A 19,081-nucleotide genomic window follows, 5' to 3' on the forward strand; every position below is an offset into this window, starting at 1 on the left:
TTTTAAGTTAAAGGCGATCAATCTGGCGGTTGAAGAAGGAAATCGAGCTGCTGCACATAATCTTGGCATAAATGAATCGATGGTGAGAAGGTGGAGACGCCAGCGTGAAGAACTGAGTCAAAGCAAAAAGACGACAAAAGCTTTCAGAGGTAATCATAGCAGATGGCCCGAACTTGAAAACTTTCTTGAAGACTGGGTTAACACACAGAGAGCAGGCGGCCGCGGTGTTTCCACCGTGCAGATCAGACTGAAGGCTAAAGCAATCACCACCAAAATGAAAATCGAAGATTTTAGAGGTGGGCCATCGTAGTGTTTTAGATTTATGAGACGAAAAGGCCTGTCCGTCAGGGTACGCACGACTCTGTGTCAGCAGCTCCCTCCCGACCACGAGGAAAAGCTTGCTAACTTCCGCACATTCACTCAAACTAAGATAGCGGAGAATTCCATCGGGCCAGATGATATCATAAATATGGATGAAGTACCTTTGATGTTTGACCTGCCTCTCACTCGGACTGTTAATAAAAAAGGTGACTCGTCCATCACACTGAAAACAAGTGGCCATGAGAGAACGCATTTTACTTGTGTTCTGAGCTGCACAGCATCCGGTCTAAAGCTTCCACCGATGGTGATTTTTAAGCGGCTGACAATGAAAGTTCAGTGAAAGCTGCCATCAAGAGTATAAACTCAATTCCAGCTGTGATTCCTGGGGGCACCACGAAGTATTTGCAGCCACTGGACATCAGCGTGAACCGGGCATTTAAAGTGGCGCTGCGCGTTGAGTGGGAGGCTTGGATGACGAGCGGCGAGAAATCCTTTACCAAAACAGGACGCATGCGAAGAGCATCTTTAACTCAAGTCTGCCAGTGGATCCTAAATGCGTGGAGCCGTGTCACAACATCCACCATCACCAGCGGGTTTCGAAAGGCTGGACTGCTGCGTGATGAAGAGGACCGCGTGCGCTCAAGTGAGAGCGACAACGAAGAGACTGAAGTGAGTGACGAGATCCTGAGGTTGTTCAATTCGGACACTGAAGGACTTTGATGGTTTTAGTGCGCAGGAGGAAGATGAAGAAGGCGATCAATAACTTTTCCTGGTAGGCTGCAGTATATATATTTTTTTACCAGTCGTTAGGAGATATTAGAATGTTGTTCGTGCACTGTTCAGTAAAAAAGTATACGCAACGTAATTTGTGTGTTACCGATACGTATGTATATTTAAAAGTAGCTGTGTTACAGGCACTGTTCGAAAAAAAACATTTGCAATATGTATTTGTTTATGTTATCATACGGATTTAATTAAAAGTTAAAAAATCCTCACGTGTAATATCTTTCTGTGTAAATATCTCATATTACAACGTGGGACACCTGCGGCTTAAAATCCGGTGCGGCTTGTACAAGTACAAGATTGATTTTCTTTCTAAAATTAGAGCGTGCGGCTTTTAATCAGGTGCGCTCTGTAGTCCAGAATCTACGGTACATCGCGGGGTTGGCAATAAATTCAGGTTTGTCCACATCCTGTTCATGAATAAAGTGAAAAAGTATGTTTTACGGTTCCCTCATCCAAGAAGAAATACTCAAAGATTTCTGTTTCTTCCCTGGGATTTCAATGTGATTCCCCCTTATCCCAAACTTTATTCCGTCTCTGAAATGTCACCCCGCTGCAGGAAAGATGCAGACGAGGTTTACCAGGATGCGATGCCTGGATGAGTGCTCATGTTCTCTGCCATAGTTAGATGCATCAGCAAAGGAGATGAGGCTGAGTACAGGGCTACGGTGGGAAACTTTATCACATGGTGCGAGCAGAGTCATCTGCAGCTTAATGTGAAAAAGACTAAGGAGCTGGTGGTGATTCATTGTCCATTGTAAATTGTTCCCAGTGTACAGGTGGGTGATGGAATCTAGGGTTAATTCATTGTCCATTGTACATTGTTCCCAGTGTGTAGGTGGGTGATAGAATCTGGGGTAATTCATTGTCCATTGTAAATTGTTCCCAGTGTACAGGTGGGTGCTGGAATCTGGGGGTAATTCATTGTCCATTGTAAATTGTTCCCAGTGTACAGGTGGGTGATGGAATCTGGGGGTAATTCATTGTCCATTGTAAATTGTTCCCAGTATAGGTGGGTGATGGAATCTGGGGGCAATTCATTGTCTACTGTAAATTGTTCCCAGTGTGCAGGTGGGTGATGGAATCTGGGGGTAATTCATTGTCTACTGTAAATTGTTCCCAGTGCGCAGGTGGGTGATGGAATCTGGGGGCAATTCATTGTCTACTGTAAATTGTTCCCAGTGCGCAGGTGGGTGATGGAATCTGGGGGTAATTCATTGTCCATTGTAAATTGTTCCCAGTGTGCAGGTGGGTGATGGAATCTGGGGGTAATTCATTGTCCATTGTAAATTGTTCCCAGTGCGCAGGTGGGTGATGGAATCTGGGGGTAATTCATTGTCCATTGTAAATTGTTCCCAGTGTGCAGGTGGGTGATGGAATCTGGGGGTAATTCATTGTCTACTGTAAATTGTTCCCAGTGTGCAGGTGGGTGATGGAATCTGGGGGTAATTCATTGTCTACTGTATATTGTTCCCAGTGCGCAGGTGGGTGATTGATGTCAATGTGAGGAGTATAAAATACTTTGTGTAGGATTACTGTTTGTATTGTCTGTGGTACTCGGGATTAGTGTAAAAATGGGTTCTTGATATTTGCATTACTCAGTGGACAAGAGGATTTGCTCTTGTACTATAAAGTTATGTCTGTGTGACAGCAGCTGAACTGTAAGAGTCTCGGAACATCCTGGGATCACCCTCAGTTGACATACTTACTTCCTTTTAACAAGACGTTCAATTTATTTCAACAGGAGGGGATTTCCAGCACTAATCCATTAATATCTAAATGTAATATTTCAGAAACCAAGGTAAAAATCAATAGACTTTAAAGGCTGTATGGGCAGAGGAAACATGGCAAATTGATTTCAAATTTATGAAGTAGGAATACAATTGGTGCATTCGTTGTTTTGCCTGTATCCGATTACTGGCTTAGAGAGTGGGATGAATCATCACTCAGTGCGATTGCTTCACTTGACTGAGCACATCTCCAATTAAGGACAGAGTAATACAACGGTTAAGATCGTGGGCAAGTATCAAGAGGGTTGCATTGTTCGGTTCACAGCCTGTCAGGGTAGTAGAAGAATTATAACCTGAGTAATTGAATAAATTTGGATCACCCGGTCTAGTACGGAGAGACCGCAGCACAGGATCGGAAAAAGCTGCAGGAAGCTGTAAACTTAGCCAGCTCCATCATGGGCATGACCTCCCCGGCATCGAGGACACCTTTAAAAGATAATGCCTCAAAAAGGTGGCATCCATCATTAAGGGCCCCCCATCATCCGAAACGTACCCTCTTCTCATTGCTGCCATAAGGAGGGGTACAGGAGCCTGAAGACGCACACTCAACATTTCAGCAACAGCTTCTTCCGCTCCACCATCAGATTTCTGAATGGACAATGAGCCCGTGTACACTACCTCACTATTTTTCACTCTCTTTTCACACTACTTCTTTTAAATATATATACACACACACCTCTTATTGTAATTTTTATTACTATGTTATACAATGTATTGCTACCACAAAACAACAAATTTTACGACAAAGGGCAGTGATGTTAAACCTAATTCTGGTTCTGATTCTTTTCTAGAAAAGGGTAAGTTTCGTGTCCATGAAACTTTCAGAATTGTTGTAAACAACCTCTTGATTCCTGTGCACGGGCTTGGTGGCAGGAAATCAAAGCGCTTTGATGTCTGGAGGATCTGAAAGGTCCAAAAGGAAAACAAGTATTTCTTCGTAAGTATTACGTGCTGCTGGGGACAGATGTTAATCACACTTCATTCTCAGGGACTGACTTATAGCATGGTGTCTCCAAGAATTGAAATAATAAGGTGTTACATCAAGTCACACCAACATCTAAACACTGGTGACCAGAAACCAGTGTAGGGAAAATTTGACATCCGATAGGTGAATGGGAAATCCAGTGTCATCTGTAGATATGATGGGGTAGCATAGTCCTCCTTTTCACTGTGTTTCTATCTATGTATTTCTTATTGATGCATCGTAGAAAGCATCCGACCCACGTGCATCACGGCTCAGTGATGGACGATAGAAACATCCGACCCGCGTGTATCACGGCTCGGTGACGGACGATAGAAACATCCGATCCACGTATATCACAGCTTAGTGATGGACGATAGAAACATCCGACCCACGTATATCACAGCTCGGTGACGGACGATAGAAACATCCGATCCACGTATATCACAGCTTAGTGATGGACGATAGAAACATCCGACCCACGTATATCACGGCTCGGTGACGGACGATAGAAACATCCGACCCGCGTATATCACGGCTCGGTGACGGACGATAGAAACATCCGACCCGCGTATATCACGGCTCGGTGACGGACGATAGAAACATCCGACCCGCGTATATCACGGCTCGGTGACGGACGACAGAAACATCCGACCCGCGTATATCACGGCTCGGTGACGGACGATAGAAACATCCGACCCGCGTATATCACGGCTCGGTGACGGACGATAGAAACATCCGACCCGCGTATATCACGGCTCGGTGACGGACGACAGAAACATCTGACCCGCGTATATCACGGGTCGGTGACGGACGATAGAAACATCCGACCCACGTATATCACGGCTCGGTGACGGACGATAGAAACATCCGACCCGCGTATATCACTGCTCGGTGACGGACGATAGAAACATCCGACCCACGTATATCACAGCTCGGTGATGGACGATAGAAACATCCGATCCACGTATATCACAGCTCGGTGACGGACGATAGAAACATCCAATCCACGTATATCACAGCTCGGTGACGGACGATGGAAACATCCGATCCACATATATCACAGCTTGGTGATGGACGATAGAAACATCTGACCCACGTATATCACAGCTCGGTGATGGACGATAGAAACATCCAATCCACGTATATCACAGCTCGGTGATGGACGATAGAAACATCCGATCCACATATATCACAGCTTGGTGATGGACGATAGAAACATCCGATCCACGTATATCTTAGAAACATCCGATCCACGTATATCATAGAAACATCCGACCCGCGTGTATCACGGCTCGGTGACGGACGATAGAAACATCCGACCCGCGTGTATCACGGCTCGGTGACGGACGATAGAAACATCCGACCCGCGTGTATCACGGCTCGGTGACGGACGACAGAAACAGCCGACCCGCGTGTATCACGGCTCGGTGACGGACGACAGAAACAGCCGACCCGCGTGTATCACGGCTCGGTGACGGACGACAGAAACAGCCGACCCGCGTGTATCACGGCTCGGTGACGGACGACAGAAACAGCCGACCCGCGAGTATCACGGCTCGGTGACGGACGACAGAAACAGCCGACCCGCGTGTATCACGGCTCGGTGACGGACGACAGAAACAGCCGACCCGCGTGTATCACGGCTCGGTGACGGACGACAGAAACAGCCGACCCGCGTGTATCACGGCTCGGTGACGGACGACAGAAACATCCGACCCGCGTGTATCACGGCTCGGTGACGGACGACAGAAACATCCGACCCGCGTGTATCACGGCTCGGTGACGGACGACAGAAACATCCGACCCGCGTGTATCACGGCTCGGTGACGGACGATAGAAACATCCGACCCGCGTGTATCACGGCTCGGTGACGGACGATAGAAACATCCGACCCGCGTGTATCACGGCTCGGTGACGGACGATAGAAACATCCGACCCGCGTGTATCACGGCTCGGTGACGGACGATAGAAACATCCGACCCGCGTGTATCACGGCTCGGTGACGGACGATAGAAACATCCGACCCGCGTGTATCACGGCTCGGTGACGGACGACAGATACATCCGACCCGCGTGTATCACGGCTCGGTGACGGACGACAGAAACAGCCGACCCGCGTGTATCACGGCTCGGTGACGGACGACAGAAACAGCCGACCCGCGAGTATCACGGCTCGGTGACGGACGACAGAAACAGCCGACCCGCGTGTATCACGGCTCGGTGACGGACGACAGAAACAGCCGACCCGCGTGTATCACGGCTCGGTGACGGACGACAGAAACAGCCGACCCGCGTGTATCACGGCTCGGTGACGGACGACAGAAACAGCCGACCCGCGTGTATCACGGCTCGGTGACGGACGACAGAAACAGCCGACCCGCGTGTATCACGGCTCGGTGACGGACGACAGAAACATCCGTGACGGACGATAGAAACATCCGACCCGCGTATATCACGGCTCGGTGAGGGACGATAGAAACATCCGACCCGCGTATATCACGGCTCGGTGACGGACGATAGAAACATCCGACCCGCGTATATCACAGCTCGGTGACGGACAGATAGAAACATCCGACCCGCGTATATCACGGCTCGGTGACGGACGATAGAAACATCCGACCCGCGTATATCACGGCTCGGTGACGGACGATAGAAACATCCGACCCGCGTATATCACGGCTCGGTAATGGACGATAGAAACATTCGATCCACGTATATCATAGAAACATCCGATCCGCGTATATCACGGCTCGGTGACGGACGATAGAAACATCCGATCCACGTATATCACAGCTCGGTGACGGACGATAGAAACATCCGACCCACGTATATCACAGCTCGGTGATGGACGATAGCAACATCCGATCCGCGTATATCACAGCTCGGTGATGGACGATAGAAACATCCGACCCACGTATATCACAGCTCGGTGATGGACGATAGAAACATCTGACCCACATATATCACAGCTTGCCGATGTACATCAGATCAACGTACATCTGTGCTTGCTTTAGCACCTGCTCTGCCCAAGACTGGAAATACGGCCACCCCGGGCATTTCTCTTCTCCCACCTCCCACTAGGCAGATACAAAATCCTAAAAAGACACACCACCAGGCTCAAAGCTAAATTCAATCCCTCTACTATAAGACGATTGAACAGTACATTAAGATCGGTTCTTGACAACATTATGACTTTGCCCCTTATTGCCTGTCTGCATTGCACTGTGTTACTGTAACTCGTCAGTCTGCATTCTGCTGTCGTCTTCCCTCTAGGCACTGATGTGATGAAAGGATGTGTATGGATGACACACAAAACTCAGTTTTTCACTTGATCTCGGTACAAGTGACAAATATAAACCAATTTACCAGCTGAAATAATCTCATTCCAGGGTGACTGTGCAACGGTTCTGATGGACATTCGAAGTCGAGGCATTCCTGCTTCATAAGACAGTAAGGGATAGGAGCAGAATTGGGCCATTTGGCATTTGGCCAGTCTTTCTCAATCCCATTCCCCTGCCTTCTCCCTGTAACCTCTGAGTACTTTACTAATCAAGAACCAATCAATGTCTGCTTGAAATTTCCCCAGTGACCCGGTCTCTACAGCTGTCTGAGACAATGAATTCCACAGATTCACCACCCTCTGGCTAAAGGTCAGTTCTGACTATGATACTAATCAAATTAAGCCCCAACTGCCTGCACATTGTCAGTGTCCCTCCATTCCCTGCCTGTTTATGTATCTGTCTAAATTATCTTCAATATTGCCATCGTACCTGTATTGCGAACACTTTACCTGATAATGAACTCTAGTCCCCTCCCAAACTCCGTGTATAAACAAAATTTCCCTTAGACACAGAATCACAGAACACGACAGCACAGAAACAGGCCCTTTTGCATAACTAGTCCGTGCCAAACTTTTATTCATCCTAGTCCCATCGATCTGCTTGGGGACCACAACCATCCATAACCCTCCCATCTATTTACCTATCCAAACTTCTCTTAAATTTCACGTCGAACCCACATTCGCCACTTCCGTTTGGAGGTCGTTCTATACTCACACCACCCACTGAGCGAAGAAATTCCAACTTAGGTTCCTTTAAACTTTCCTCCCCTCACCTTAAACCTATGTCCTTTAGTGTTTGACATTTCTACACTGGGAAAAGTGTTGCCCTAACTATGTCTTTCAACATGTTGTAAGCCTGTATCAGGTCGTTTGTTTTCTATCTGGTCTCCCCGTGGCATTCGTCTCCCCTTGCTGTCTGTCTCCCCGTGGCATCTGTCTCCCCTTGCTGTCTGTCTCCCCGTGGCATCTGTCTCCCCTTGCTGTCTGTCTCCCCGTGGCATCTGTCTCCCCTTGCTGTCTGTCTCCCCTTGGCACCTATCTCCCCTTGCTGTCTGTTTCCCCTTGGCACCTATCTCCCCTTGCTGTCTGTCTCCTCTTGCCATCTGACACTCCAGAGAAAACAATCCAGGTTTGCCCAGACTTTCCTTTTGTCTTTTCACTTCAGAACAATGACAACAACACCGAGAGTTTCAATGCCAAATCCTTCAGCAGGAATCTACTCCAGTGTACATTAGTGGTTGGTAAGTTACCTTCTCAGTGCAGTGGTCCACACATTTATCCACGGACATGTTCTGCAGGACGGTGCTGGTGGGCAGGGCGAGGGAAACATTGGCTGGTCTTTTGAAACATCCTCGGAACAAGGCACTGCCATCTGGAACCAGACATCAAAGAAGGTGGGAAGTCAGGGTGAACATTATACACTCTCTTTTATTCCGTCATGGTGTAGGCATGTGCCTAATGGTTAATAATCTCAAGATCACCGCACTCCACACCACCAGGTCCAGGAACAGTTATTACCCCATAAACATCAGACTCCTGAACTTCACTCCCCTCAACACTGAACTGATTGCACAGCCTATGGACTCACTTTCAAGGGCTTTACATCTCATGTTCTCAGTATTGTTTATTTATTTAGCAAATGGTGTGGAGTAGACCCTTCTGCCCTTCTGGCCATGCTGTCCCAGTAACCTCAACAACCTGAATTGACCCTAACTGAATCATAGGACAATGTACAATGACCAATTAAGCTACACAGAACAACTTTGAACTGCGATGGGAAACCAGTGCAGAAAGGGAAAACCACACATTCTACAGGGAGAATGTACAGAGACTCCTTACAGACGGTGCCGGAATTGAACTGCTGAGCTAAACCATAATTTAGCTGTAGTAGCGCTTCACTACTGCTAATCTACAAAGATATTTATTTATTTATTTTGTGGGGCTTTTGTCTTAATTTGCACATTGGTTGTTTGTCGGTCTTTCTTTTGTGTTGATTTTTATTGATTTTATTGTAATTCTTTGTTCCTGTGAATGCCCACAACAAATGGAATCTCAGGGTAGTATGTGGTGCCATATATAGACATACTTTGATGATAAATTTACTTTGAACTTGATGGGTAAAGAAGCCAACATCACAGAAAATGTGAGCACTGAATAGAAATTGTAGAGGCAAATCTCAGTCCATCACGAAAACCATCCCTGCCACTCCTCTCTCAGCACCTCAGTGAAACAGACATTATCAAAGACCCCTGCCACCCCGGGCAATCTCTTGTCTGCCCCTTCCATCGGCCAGAAAATACAAAAGTTGGAAAACACACATCAGCAGGTTCAACGACAGTTTCTATTTTTAGGACTTGGACAGACCTCTAGTACGATAAATATGAATGCGACCTCACAATCTACCCCGTCACGGCCCTTGCACCTTCTATCTGCCTGCATTTCATTTTCTATGTAACTGTGATTATATATTCTACACTCTTTTATTGCCTTTCACTTCTACTTTATCTTGTGATGTATTTATGTTGTGAAATGATCTGTTTGGAAGGCTTGCAAAACTAAGTTTTTCACTGTATCTCAGTACGTGTGACAGTAATAAATCAATTGCTAATTACCAATCCCCAGTTTACAGTAAGAATTCACTGTAAGAAACAATGAACTCTTGACCTCACAATCTACGTCACACTGATCTTGCACCTTATTGTTTCCCTACACTGCACTTTCTCTGCAACTGTCACACTTTATTCTGCATTCTGTTATCGTTTTACCTTGTTCTACCTCAACACACTGGGTAATGATCTTACCAACATGCAAGACAAGTTTTTCACTGTACGTGACAATAATAGACCAATTCCAGGTTCAATCGAGTGAACCTGAGAGCTGAATCTGCAGACGTTGGGTATTACGGGGTGTCGCATATTACGGGACGCTGGATGTTACGGGACACTGATGTTACGGGATGCTGGATGTTACGGGGAGTTGGATGTTATGGCATGCTGATGTTACAGGACACAGGATGTTATGGGACATCGGATGTTATGGGATGCTGAATATTGCGGGATGCTGGATGTTACGGGACATCGGATGTTACAGGACGCCGGATATTACAGGATACTGGATGTTACAGATGTTGGATGTTACGGGACGCTGTGTGTTTTGAGACATCGGATGTTAAGGGACTTGGATGTTAAAAGACATATTGGTCTATGGGAGTTCAATGGAGAAACTGTATAGGGGAGATAGAGATACTCACACCGAACTCAATGAGCCAGTGGGTCTTGGTCTATGGGAGTTCAATGGAGAATCTGTATGAGAGATAGAGATACTCACACCGAACTCAATGAGCCAGTGGGTCTTGGTCTATGGGAGTTCAATGGAGAATCTGTATGAGAGACAGAGATACTCACACCGAACTCAATGAGCCAGTGGGTCTTGGTCTATGGGAGTTCAATGGAGAATCTGTATGAGAGACAGAGATACTCACACCGAACTCAATGAGCCAGTGGGTCTTGGTCGATGGGAGTTCAATGGAGAAACTGTATGGGAACTCAATGAGCCATTCGGTTTACTAGAAAGATTGATCAGATTAACTGCCTGGGAAAGGAAAAGTAAATGTCATGAAGTTTTTGTCTCCCATACAGTTTCTCCATTGAACTTCAATTGGTGCAGAAGAGATTTACCAGGATGCTGCCTGGACTAGACAGCAGGTCTGATCAAGATAGGTTGAGTAAGCTAGGGCTTTTCTGATTGGAACGAAGAAAGATGAGAGTTGACCTGATAGAGGTGTACAAAATGATATGTGGCATAGATTGAGTGGACAGCCAGAGAGTTTATCACAGTGTAGAAATGGTGATGACAAGGGGGCATAACTTCTACATCATTGGAGGAAAGTATATGGGGGATGACAGAGGTAGGGTTTTTACATCAAGTGGTGGGTGTGTGAGATGCCCTGCCACAGTGGGGATAGAGGCAGATATATCAGGGGCATTTAAAAAATCTTAGGTCAGCACGTGGATGATATAAAAACAATATAAGGAGTGGGTTAGATTGATTTTAACATAAATTAAAGGGTTAGCACAACATCATGGGCTGAAGGGCCTGTACTGTTTTATAATGTTCTATGTTGTGTATAAACCCAATAACTTAACCTCCACATCTGTCTGTGGCAATGAATTCCACCACAGATTCACCAACCTCCAGCTAAAAAAATTCCTCCTTATCTCTGCTCTAAAGGGACGAACTTCTGTTCTGAGGATGTGACCTCTGTCCTGCACTGCATCCTCTGCATGCCCAGTTATCTAGACATTTCAATATTCAATAGCTTTCAATGAGATCCCCTCTCCATCTTCATTCCTCTAAACTCCAGCAGGTACAGGCCCAGAGCCATCAAATTCTCCTCATATTAACTCTTTCACTCCCAGGATCATTCTAGTGAACATTCTTTGGACCATCTCCAATGCCAGCACATCCTTTCTCGATAAGTGGCCCAAAAATGATCACAATACTTCAAGTGAGGTCTGAGCAATGCTTTATAAACCTCAGCTGGAATGTTTCCAGAGTCTCTCAGGCTCTGCAGAGTAAGTCTGACTGACGTTGAGCTGAGACAGCAGCAAAATAAAAATGGGTGCAGAAAGTTTGTGTAAAATTACAGACACAAGGGATTCTGCAGATGCTGGAAACCCAGAGAACCCACACAAAATGCTGGAGAAACTCAGCAGGTCAGGCAGCATCTATGGAGGAGAATAAACATCTTGGGTGGAGACCCTTCATCTGGTAAAATTATAGAGGCTTTTTAAAAATTGCTGGTTATGGCCATAGAAGTGAAGTTGAACCTGAGCTGCTGGGAAACTGAAGAAACGACAGGCAGAACGCCAAGTGGCGTCCTGACAAAGGGTCGCGGCCCGAAACATCGACAGCGCTTCTCCCTGTAGATGCTGCCTGGCCTGCTGCGTTCCACCAGCAGCTTGTGTGTTGCTTGAATTTCCAGCATCTGCAGATTTCCTCGTGTTTGCCAAGCGGAGTGACAGTTTTCCACTTGGTGTTAAAACACAGAACTGCTTTCAATGATTTGTATTCAACAAATCGGGGTCCTCTTTCAACTCCAATTTTACCAGCTTCCCCCACTCTGTTCTGAAGTGTTAAATCTGTTTCTTTTCACTGTCGTTTCACAAACCGTTAATGAAATCACTGGTTGTTAAACATACAACATTCACAGAATGTGATCTCGTCATCAGGAATGAATCCTGAAACACTCACACTGTGAAATCATTGGTTATCACTGGAAATTAGGAATGAATAAAGAAACTACTACACTGAAATCACTGTTTGTACACTGTTGACAGAATATGATCTCATCATCTGGAATGAATAATGAAACTCCACAGTGTACACCTGTAGTAACACTGCTTCAGCACTTTCAAAGCAGATTGTGAGCCACTCAAGCCAGATTAATGAAGATGTTTCATCCCTGCACACTGCTGTGGGGCTGATGTGCAGGTAGTACATCACCCCCCCATTACTTCCAGCACTCAATTTCTGATCAATTGTGTGTCTGAACTCCAGTTCAAATCCAAACTCCCCCGAACACCTTCTCTCCTCCCAACCCAACACAATTCTAAACACAAACAAAATACTGTGGGAGCTCAGCTGGGACTCAGGAAGCATCAGTCCCACTGAATGGTCTCGGCCTGAAAGATCGACTATTCCTTTTCCTCCGTAAAGGCTGCCTGACCTTCTGAGTTTCTCCAGCATTCTGAGTGAGTAATTCAAGACTTCCATCATCTACAGAATCTCCTGTGTTTATAGTTTTAAATGACAGTGGTATACGCTCTGTGGCCATTTCATTAAATACCTCCTCAAAGCGTCCACAGAGTGTACAGCACATTCATGGTCGTCCGCTGTGTAGCCCATCTACTGTTGTGCACAGAGCTGTTCTTCTGCACACCACTGTTGAAATGTGTGGATATAGGATTACTGTCGTCTCCCTTTCAGGCTGAATCAACCCAGCCATTCTCCTCTGACCCCTCATTAACAAGGCATTTTTGCCCTCAGAACTGCCCCTCAATGTTTGTTGTTTTTTGTATCATTCTCTGTAAATTCTAGAGATTGTGGTGCGTGAAAGTACTAGCAGATCATCAGTTTCTGAGATACTCAAACTACTCCATCTGGTGCCAAAAATCATTCCACGGGGTCAAAGTCACTTAACCATATAACAATTACAGCATGAAAACAGGCCATCCTGGCCCTTCTAGTCCGTGCCGAACACTTACTGTCATCTAATCCCACTGACCCGCACTCAGCCCATAACCCTCCATTCTTTTCCTCTCCATATACCTATCCAATTTTCCTTTAAATGACAATACTGAACCTGCCTCTACCACTTCTACTGGAAGCTCGTTCCACACAGCTACCATTCTCTGAGTAAAGAAATTCCCCTCGTGTTACCCTTAAACTTTTGCCCCCTAACTCTCAAATCATGTCCTCTCATTTGAATCTCCCCTACTCTCAATGGAAAAAAGCCTATCCACATCAACTCTATCTATCCCCCTCATAATTTTAAATACCTCTATCAAGTCCCCCCTCAAACTTCTACGCTCCAAAGAATAAAGACCTAACTTGTTCAATCTTTCCCTGTAACTTAGGTGTTGAAACCCAGGTAACATTCCAGTAAATCTTCTCTGTACTCTCTCTGTTTTGTTGACATCTTTCCTATAATTCGGTGACCAGAACTGTACACAATACTCCAAATTCGGCCTCACCAATGCCTTGTACAATTTTAACATTACATCCCAACTCCTATACGCAATGCTCTGATTTATAAAGGCCAGCATACCAAAAACTTAGATCCCATTTCTTCCCCATTCTGATGTTGGGTCTGAACAACAACCGAACTGCTTAACCATGTTTGAATGCTGTTATGCAGTGAGTTGCTGCCTCATGATTGGCTGATTAACGAGCAGGTGTATCTAATAAAGTGGCACAGAGTGTGGAGTCACAGAATCACGCCCCATAGAAACAGGCCCTTTGGCCAACTGCAACTGTTGGTCACTGTAACAGCATCAAATTTACCAATAGTGGAAGATCAGTCTGTTTTACATCTTCCTTAAGGTTTTATCTCACCAAAAGAAAATATTTGTATAGACACTGAGGGTCTCATCTCTGGGACCTACTCGTATAGAGAATGGGGGTGGACAAAGGAGGAGAAACTACATCTGATAAGACGAGAGATAGCAATGTGGGGGAGTGACGGAGTATGGTTGATGCGTGTGCATCACCGCCAAAAAGAATCTCGATTTTCTACAAAGTGCAGTACAAAGCATGTTACCATGCTGCATTACTGCACGGTGACATCTGTAGTGCAGCGAACAGGAGGGCTCGGTTGTTGAAACTGCCCGGTGTATCACTGGCACCAATGTACCCACCATCAGGGACGAATATACAGAAAGGGGCCAGAAAAATGCCCGCAGTATCATGAGGATCCCAGACCCTGCCTGTAGGCTGTTTGTCCCACTCCCATTGGGGAGGAGGCCACGCAGCATCCATGTTGGGAACACCAGACTGAAAAGCAGTTACTTTCCCAAGCAGTAAGGCTGATCAGTACCTTCACCCTCCACACCCCAAATACCACTTTAGCATTTCTTATCATCACCATATGGATAGGCACTCCTGTGCCTAGTGTCACTTTATGAACATACAATCAATCTGTGTGAATATATTATATTTATTGTGTTCCTAATGTCATTGTTTGTTCTTGTTCTGCATCTGATCCAGAGAAAACATTGCTTCACTCTCTTTACACTTGTGTAGTGGAAACAACATTAAATCTCTGGAATTCCTGAATATTGAATCTTTCTCCAGATTTTAGTCACCAAGGGAACTGAAAATATTACAGAGACATAGAGGGTCTTGTCTCTGGGACTTACTCGTATAGAGAATGGGGGAGGAACAGAGTAACATAGGAGGATTAACAGCATCTGATCACGCACGGCGTAGGAACGTGGGGGAGTGGCAGCTATCTGTTGATGCATGTCCCCATCTCATCAAAAACATCCCCCTTCAACGTCTTTGGGAGCTGTTGCCCATGTGACAAGACTGCTTCCTCTGTTGCTGTGAGCCATTCTAATATTGAGTACATTGATTGAAGGAGCTGATCATGTCATTCTAGTGACTGAGTGAGTAAATGCTAATGTACGCCTCAGAGGAGAAGCAAATTACGGAAAATGATGCATTAAATACCAATCATTACTATCTACTTGTACTGAGGTATTCAGAATTAAATTACATTTCACTTAGTGTCATGCAAACAAATTAACACATGTGCTACTCCACAGAGAGGCTAGTATTGCTGGATTGAATTCTTGGAAAATCACAAGGTGGTTAAAATACTTTTGATGCATTTGTTTTTATTTCATTCTGTGGTTTCTGCTCAGGTGTCGGTCCTGTCCAGGTGGGCCAGACCCTTGCTCTGCCATGCAGGTGTGAATCTTACTCCGGGAACTTGAGAGCACATGCCTGGGCTGACTGTGAGGTGCAGTTACCGAGCGAGCAGCCAACATTCCTGACCACTGGCTCCGAGACGCCAGTTCGAATCCCAGCACAGCAGCTGGGGACTCGTTAAATAAATCTGGAATTGAAGTGAGTCTCAGTAATGGTGACAGTGAAACTACTGGACTGTTGTAAAAACCCATCTGGCTCTCTAATGGCTTCTGCTTTGCACTCAGGTACTCTCAGCACGCTTAGAAAGTAGCTGAATGAGCAGTTGAATCACTCAAGCATTTCAGGTTAGGGACAAAATGCTGGTCCCTGGGATTAGTATTGATAGTATTGTGAGCCTGGTGGGCCAATGGGCTTATTTCCTTGTTCTCTGACTCACTATGGCTCTAATTGGATGTCAGGGATGGATAACTTCCCAGCTCTTTATTGAGATATTGAATTTTCAGAGTGTGCCTGTAATGCTGAGATCCTCCAGGATTTATTATGAAATTCAGAATAGGCTCTGCCAGCCCGACGAGTCACATGGCCTTGTAACCCACTGTTTAACTCCAGCCTAATCACGGGACAATTTACAATGACCATTTAGCCGACTAACCAGTAGGTCTTTGAATTGTGGGATCCCGAAGGAAACCCACTCAATTCACAGAGAAAACATACAAACTCCTTACAGATGGTGCTGGAATTGAACTCCGGAATGCCCCAAGCAGTAACAGCATTGCGCTAACCATTACGCTACCGTGGCACCCCATTTCAGGGAAGTGAATTACCACACTTCAGGGAAAAGGGAAACGAGTTAGTCTGGAGTCAACCGCACCACGTCGAAGATTTAAACAGTCTTCTGCTGAAATCTTCGAAGATGAGTAACAATGCGCAGACCAATAAAGGGAATTCATTTATCAGCAGTTCTAATTAAAGCTGAGTTACCAGTGTGACCTATAAGACATCTCCAGAGAAAACGTGCTGGGGAATCCATTCTCGAGAAGCAGGATGTCTTTAGTGGGAAGCTGAGACAGGGCAAGAGATTGCCGAGAGATGGCAACTTATTTCCCTGGTGGAATAACACTTCACTAAACAAATATAATTGCTGTCAGGGAACCACACAAAACCCTTCCAGTTTCCTCGATATCCTACGACCTCCCTTTTGTAATTTGATCAAGGCGATGGAAACCAAAGATGAGCTGTGCTTGTTTTGTATTCAGCTGACAGGAAGGATCCTCTGTGGGTTCTGGAGAGATTTTTCAAAGCCTCCACATTACCACAGCAATCTGCATTACATTGTCTCTTTGGCACACTGAACTATTACAAGGTGCTTCAGTGGAACATTATCAATCTCAACAACAATAGATCAAGCAAAGTAAGGAGATAATGACTCGTTTAGAACAAACTCAGTCAGAGGTAAATTTGTGTAAATATACTCAGCGACTTTTCTAGATTCCTCCTGTAGGTAATAAAGCAGCCACTGAGTGTGTGTTCATGGTCTTCTGCTGCTCTAGCCCGTCCACTTTAAGGTTCAGGAGATGTTTTGTGGTACACCACTGTTGTAATGCATGGCTATTTGAGTTCCTGTCAACTTGGACCAGTCTGGCCATTCTCCTCCGATCTCTCCGATTAACAAGACCTGCCACTCACCGGATGTTTGTTGTTTTTCTCTGTAAACTCTCGAGGCCGTTATGTGTGAAAATCACAAGGGATCAGCAGTTTCTGAGATCCTCAAACCACCCGGTCTGGCACCGACAATCATTCCACGGTCAAATTCACTGACATCACATTTCCTCTGATCATCATCTGAATGTCTTGACCACGTCTGCATGTCTTTATGCATGGACCTACTGCCACACAATTGGTTGATTAGATATTTGCATGAACAGGTGTACCTAATAGAGTGGTCACTGTGAGTATTTCATTCATACAAGAGGAGAGAGAAGCTGAGGGGTTAAAAGACAGAACTTGGGGTGTCAAGATCCAGGCAGCTGAAGGCATGGCTGTCAATACTGGATTAAAACTTGGAAGCCTGTAGCATCAGGAATTAAAGGAATGTAAAGGGAGGGTCTAGTGCTGGTTGGGGGGTTTACAGAGAGAGGACTGGGTCATATCACTGAAGATTCATGTGAGAATTTTAATGCTGAGTTACTTAGGGGGGTATATTGACCTAATGGTTAGCACAATGTTCGTAGTGTCAGTGATCCAGGTTCAATCCCATTGCTGTCTGTAAGGAGTTTGCAAGCTCTCCCCATGATTGCGTGGGCCTCCTCCAGGTGTTCTGCTCTCCTCCCACATTCGAGAGACATTCAGATTAGGGTAGGGGTTAGGAAGTTGTACACATGCTATGTTGGTGCTAGAAGCACAAAGACACTTGTGGGCTGCCCCCAGCACAATTCTCGGACTGTGTTGGTCGTTGACGCAATCGATGTATTTCAATGTATGCTTCGATGTAAACATGGTAATTGCAGCTAATCGTTGGATCTTTGAATGGGAGCTGTAGCAGTGTTTGTTACGAGTTCTCTACATGAGAAGTAGACAATGTCCATGTTGAAGAACAATTATAAAACAATATCGGAAAATGAATTTGAAGAAGTATTGAGAGAACTGAAGTGAAATAAACAGCAGAGATTTCTTTATCAAGCCAACTCCTCTTTCCCCAGATTCCAATGTGTCACAGAAGCTCTTTGAAGCATCTATCTGAAAGCAAACTATCCCTGAATCCATCTGTTTAACCCTGTAGCCTCTCATTCTTGAACAAACAGCTGGGAAATGGGTGAATTCATTAAGTGCAAGATGCAGTAGGCAGCGTCCAACATGATTAAAGAAACTCAGGTTGCAAGCTGATTCAAGAGAAGCTCACAGTTAACGCAAAAGCTTCATTCTCTTTAAAATGGTCCAGGCACTCCGACATATCTGCACAGAAAGGATGAAAGAATAAATTATGGGCAGTGCAAGACCCTGTTGCCTTCAGTGGGTGCTATACTAGTGGCTTTGCACTCTCTCCACAATCTTTACAATGGGTGTTTTTTTTCCAGCAATCAGAATATTAAATCTTGTAAATACTCAGCATTTATAGGGACATATAAACAGAGGTAATATTTCAGGTCAATGATCCTGTACTGGAATGGGGGGAAAAGTTAGAAATATGAAGCTGCAGAGAAAGGGAGCTGGGGCAGAAGAAGGAACTTGATGTGCCGCACTCTATTGGCACCAGGTTTGATGTGAGTGAAGTTATCCACACCAGCTCGGGAATCAGACGGTTACTGTTCCTGAACCTGGTGGTGTGAGACCAAAGGCCAGGCTCTGACTCTGAGACACAGATCATTTTAATTACTCTCACAAGGAGGCTCTAAGGATGTTTCAGATTCATTTACAAGTACTAGGCCTAATAATGGAAAGAAAATGGACAATA

General features: G+C 45.4%; 1 protein-coding gene across 1 annotated transcript in view; it reads right to left on the reverse strand.

The window, feature by feature from the left end:
• LOC132401195 (sialate:O-sulfotransferase 2-like) overlaps positions 1 to 19,081 on the reverse strand; it is a 470,540-nt gene that overhangs the window by 60,682 nt on the left and 390,777 nt on the right. Inside the window, exon 6 of the mRNA XM_059983174.1 lies at positions 8,448 to 8,569. Within this exon, the coding sequence (XP_059839157.1) occupies positions 8,448 to 8,569 (122 nt within the window). The remainder of the gene's footprint in view (positions 1 to 8,447; positions 8,570 to 19,081) is intronic.

Source organism: Hypanus sabinus, chromosome 10 (assembly GCF_030144855.1).
Source record: "Hypanus sabinus isolate sHypSab1 chromosome 10, sHypSab1.hap1, whole genome shotgun sequence".
Lineage (NCBI taxonomy): Eukaryota > Metazoa > Chordata > Chondrichthyes > Myliobatiformes > Dasyatidae > Hypanus > Hypanus sabinus.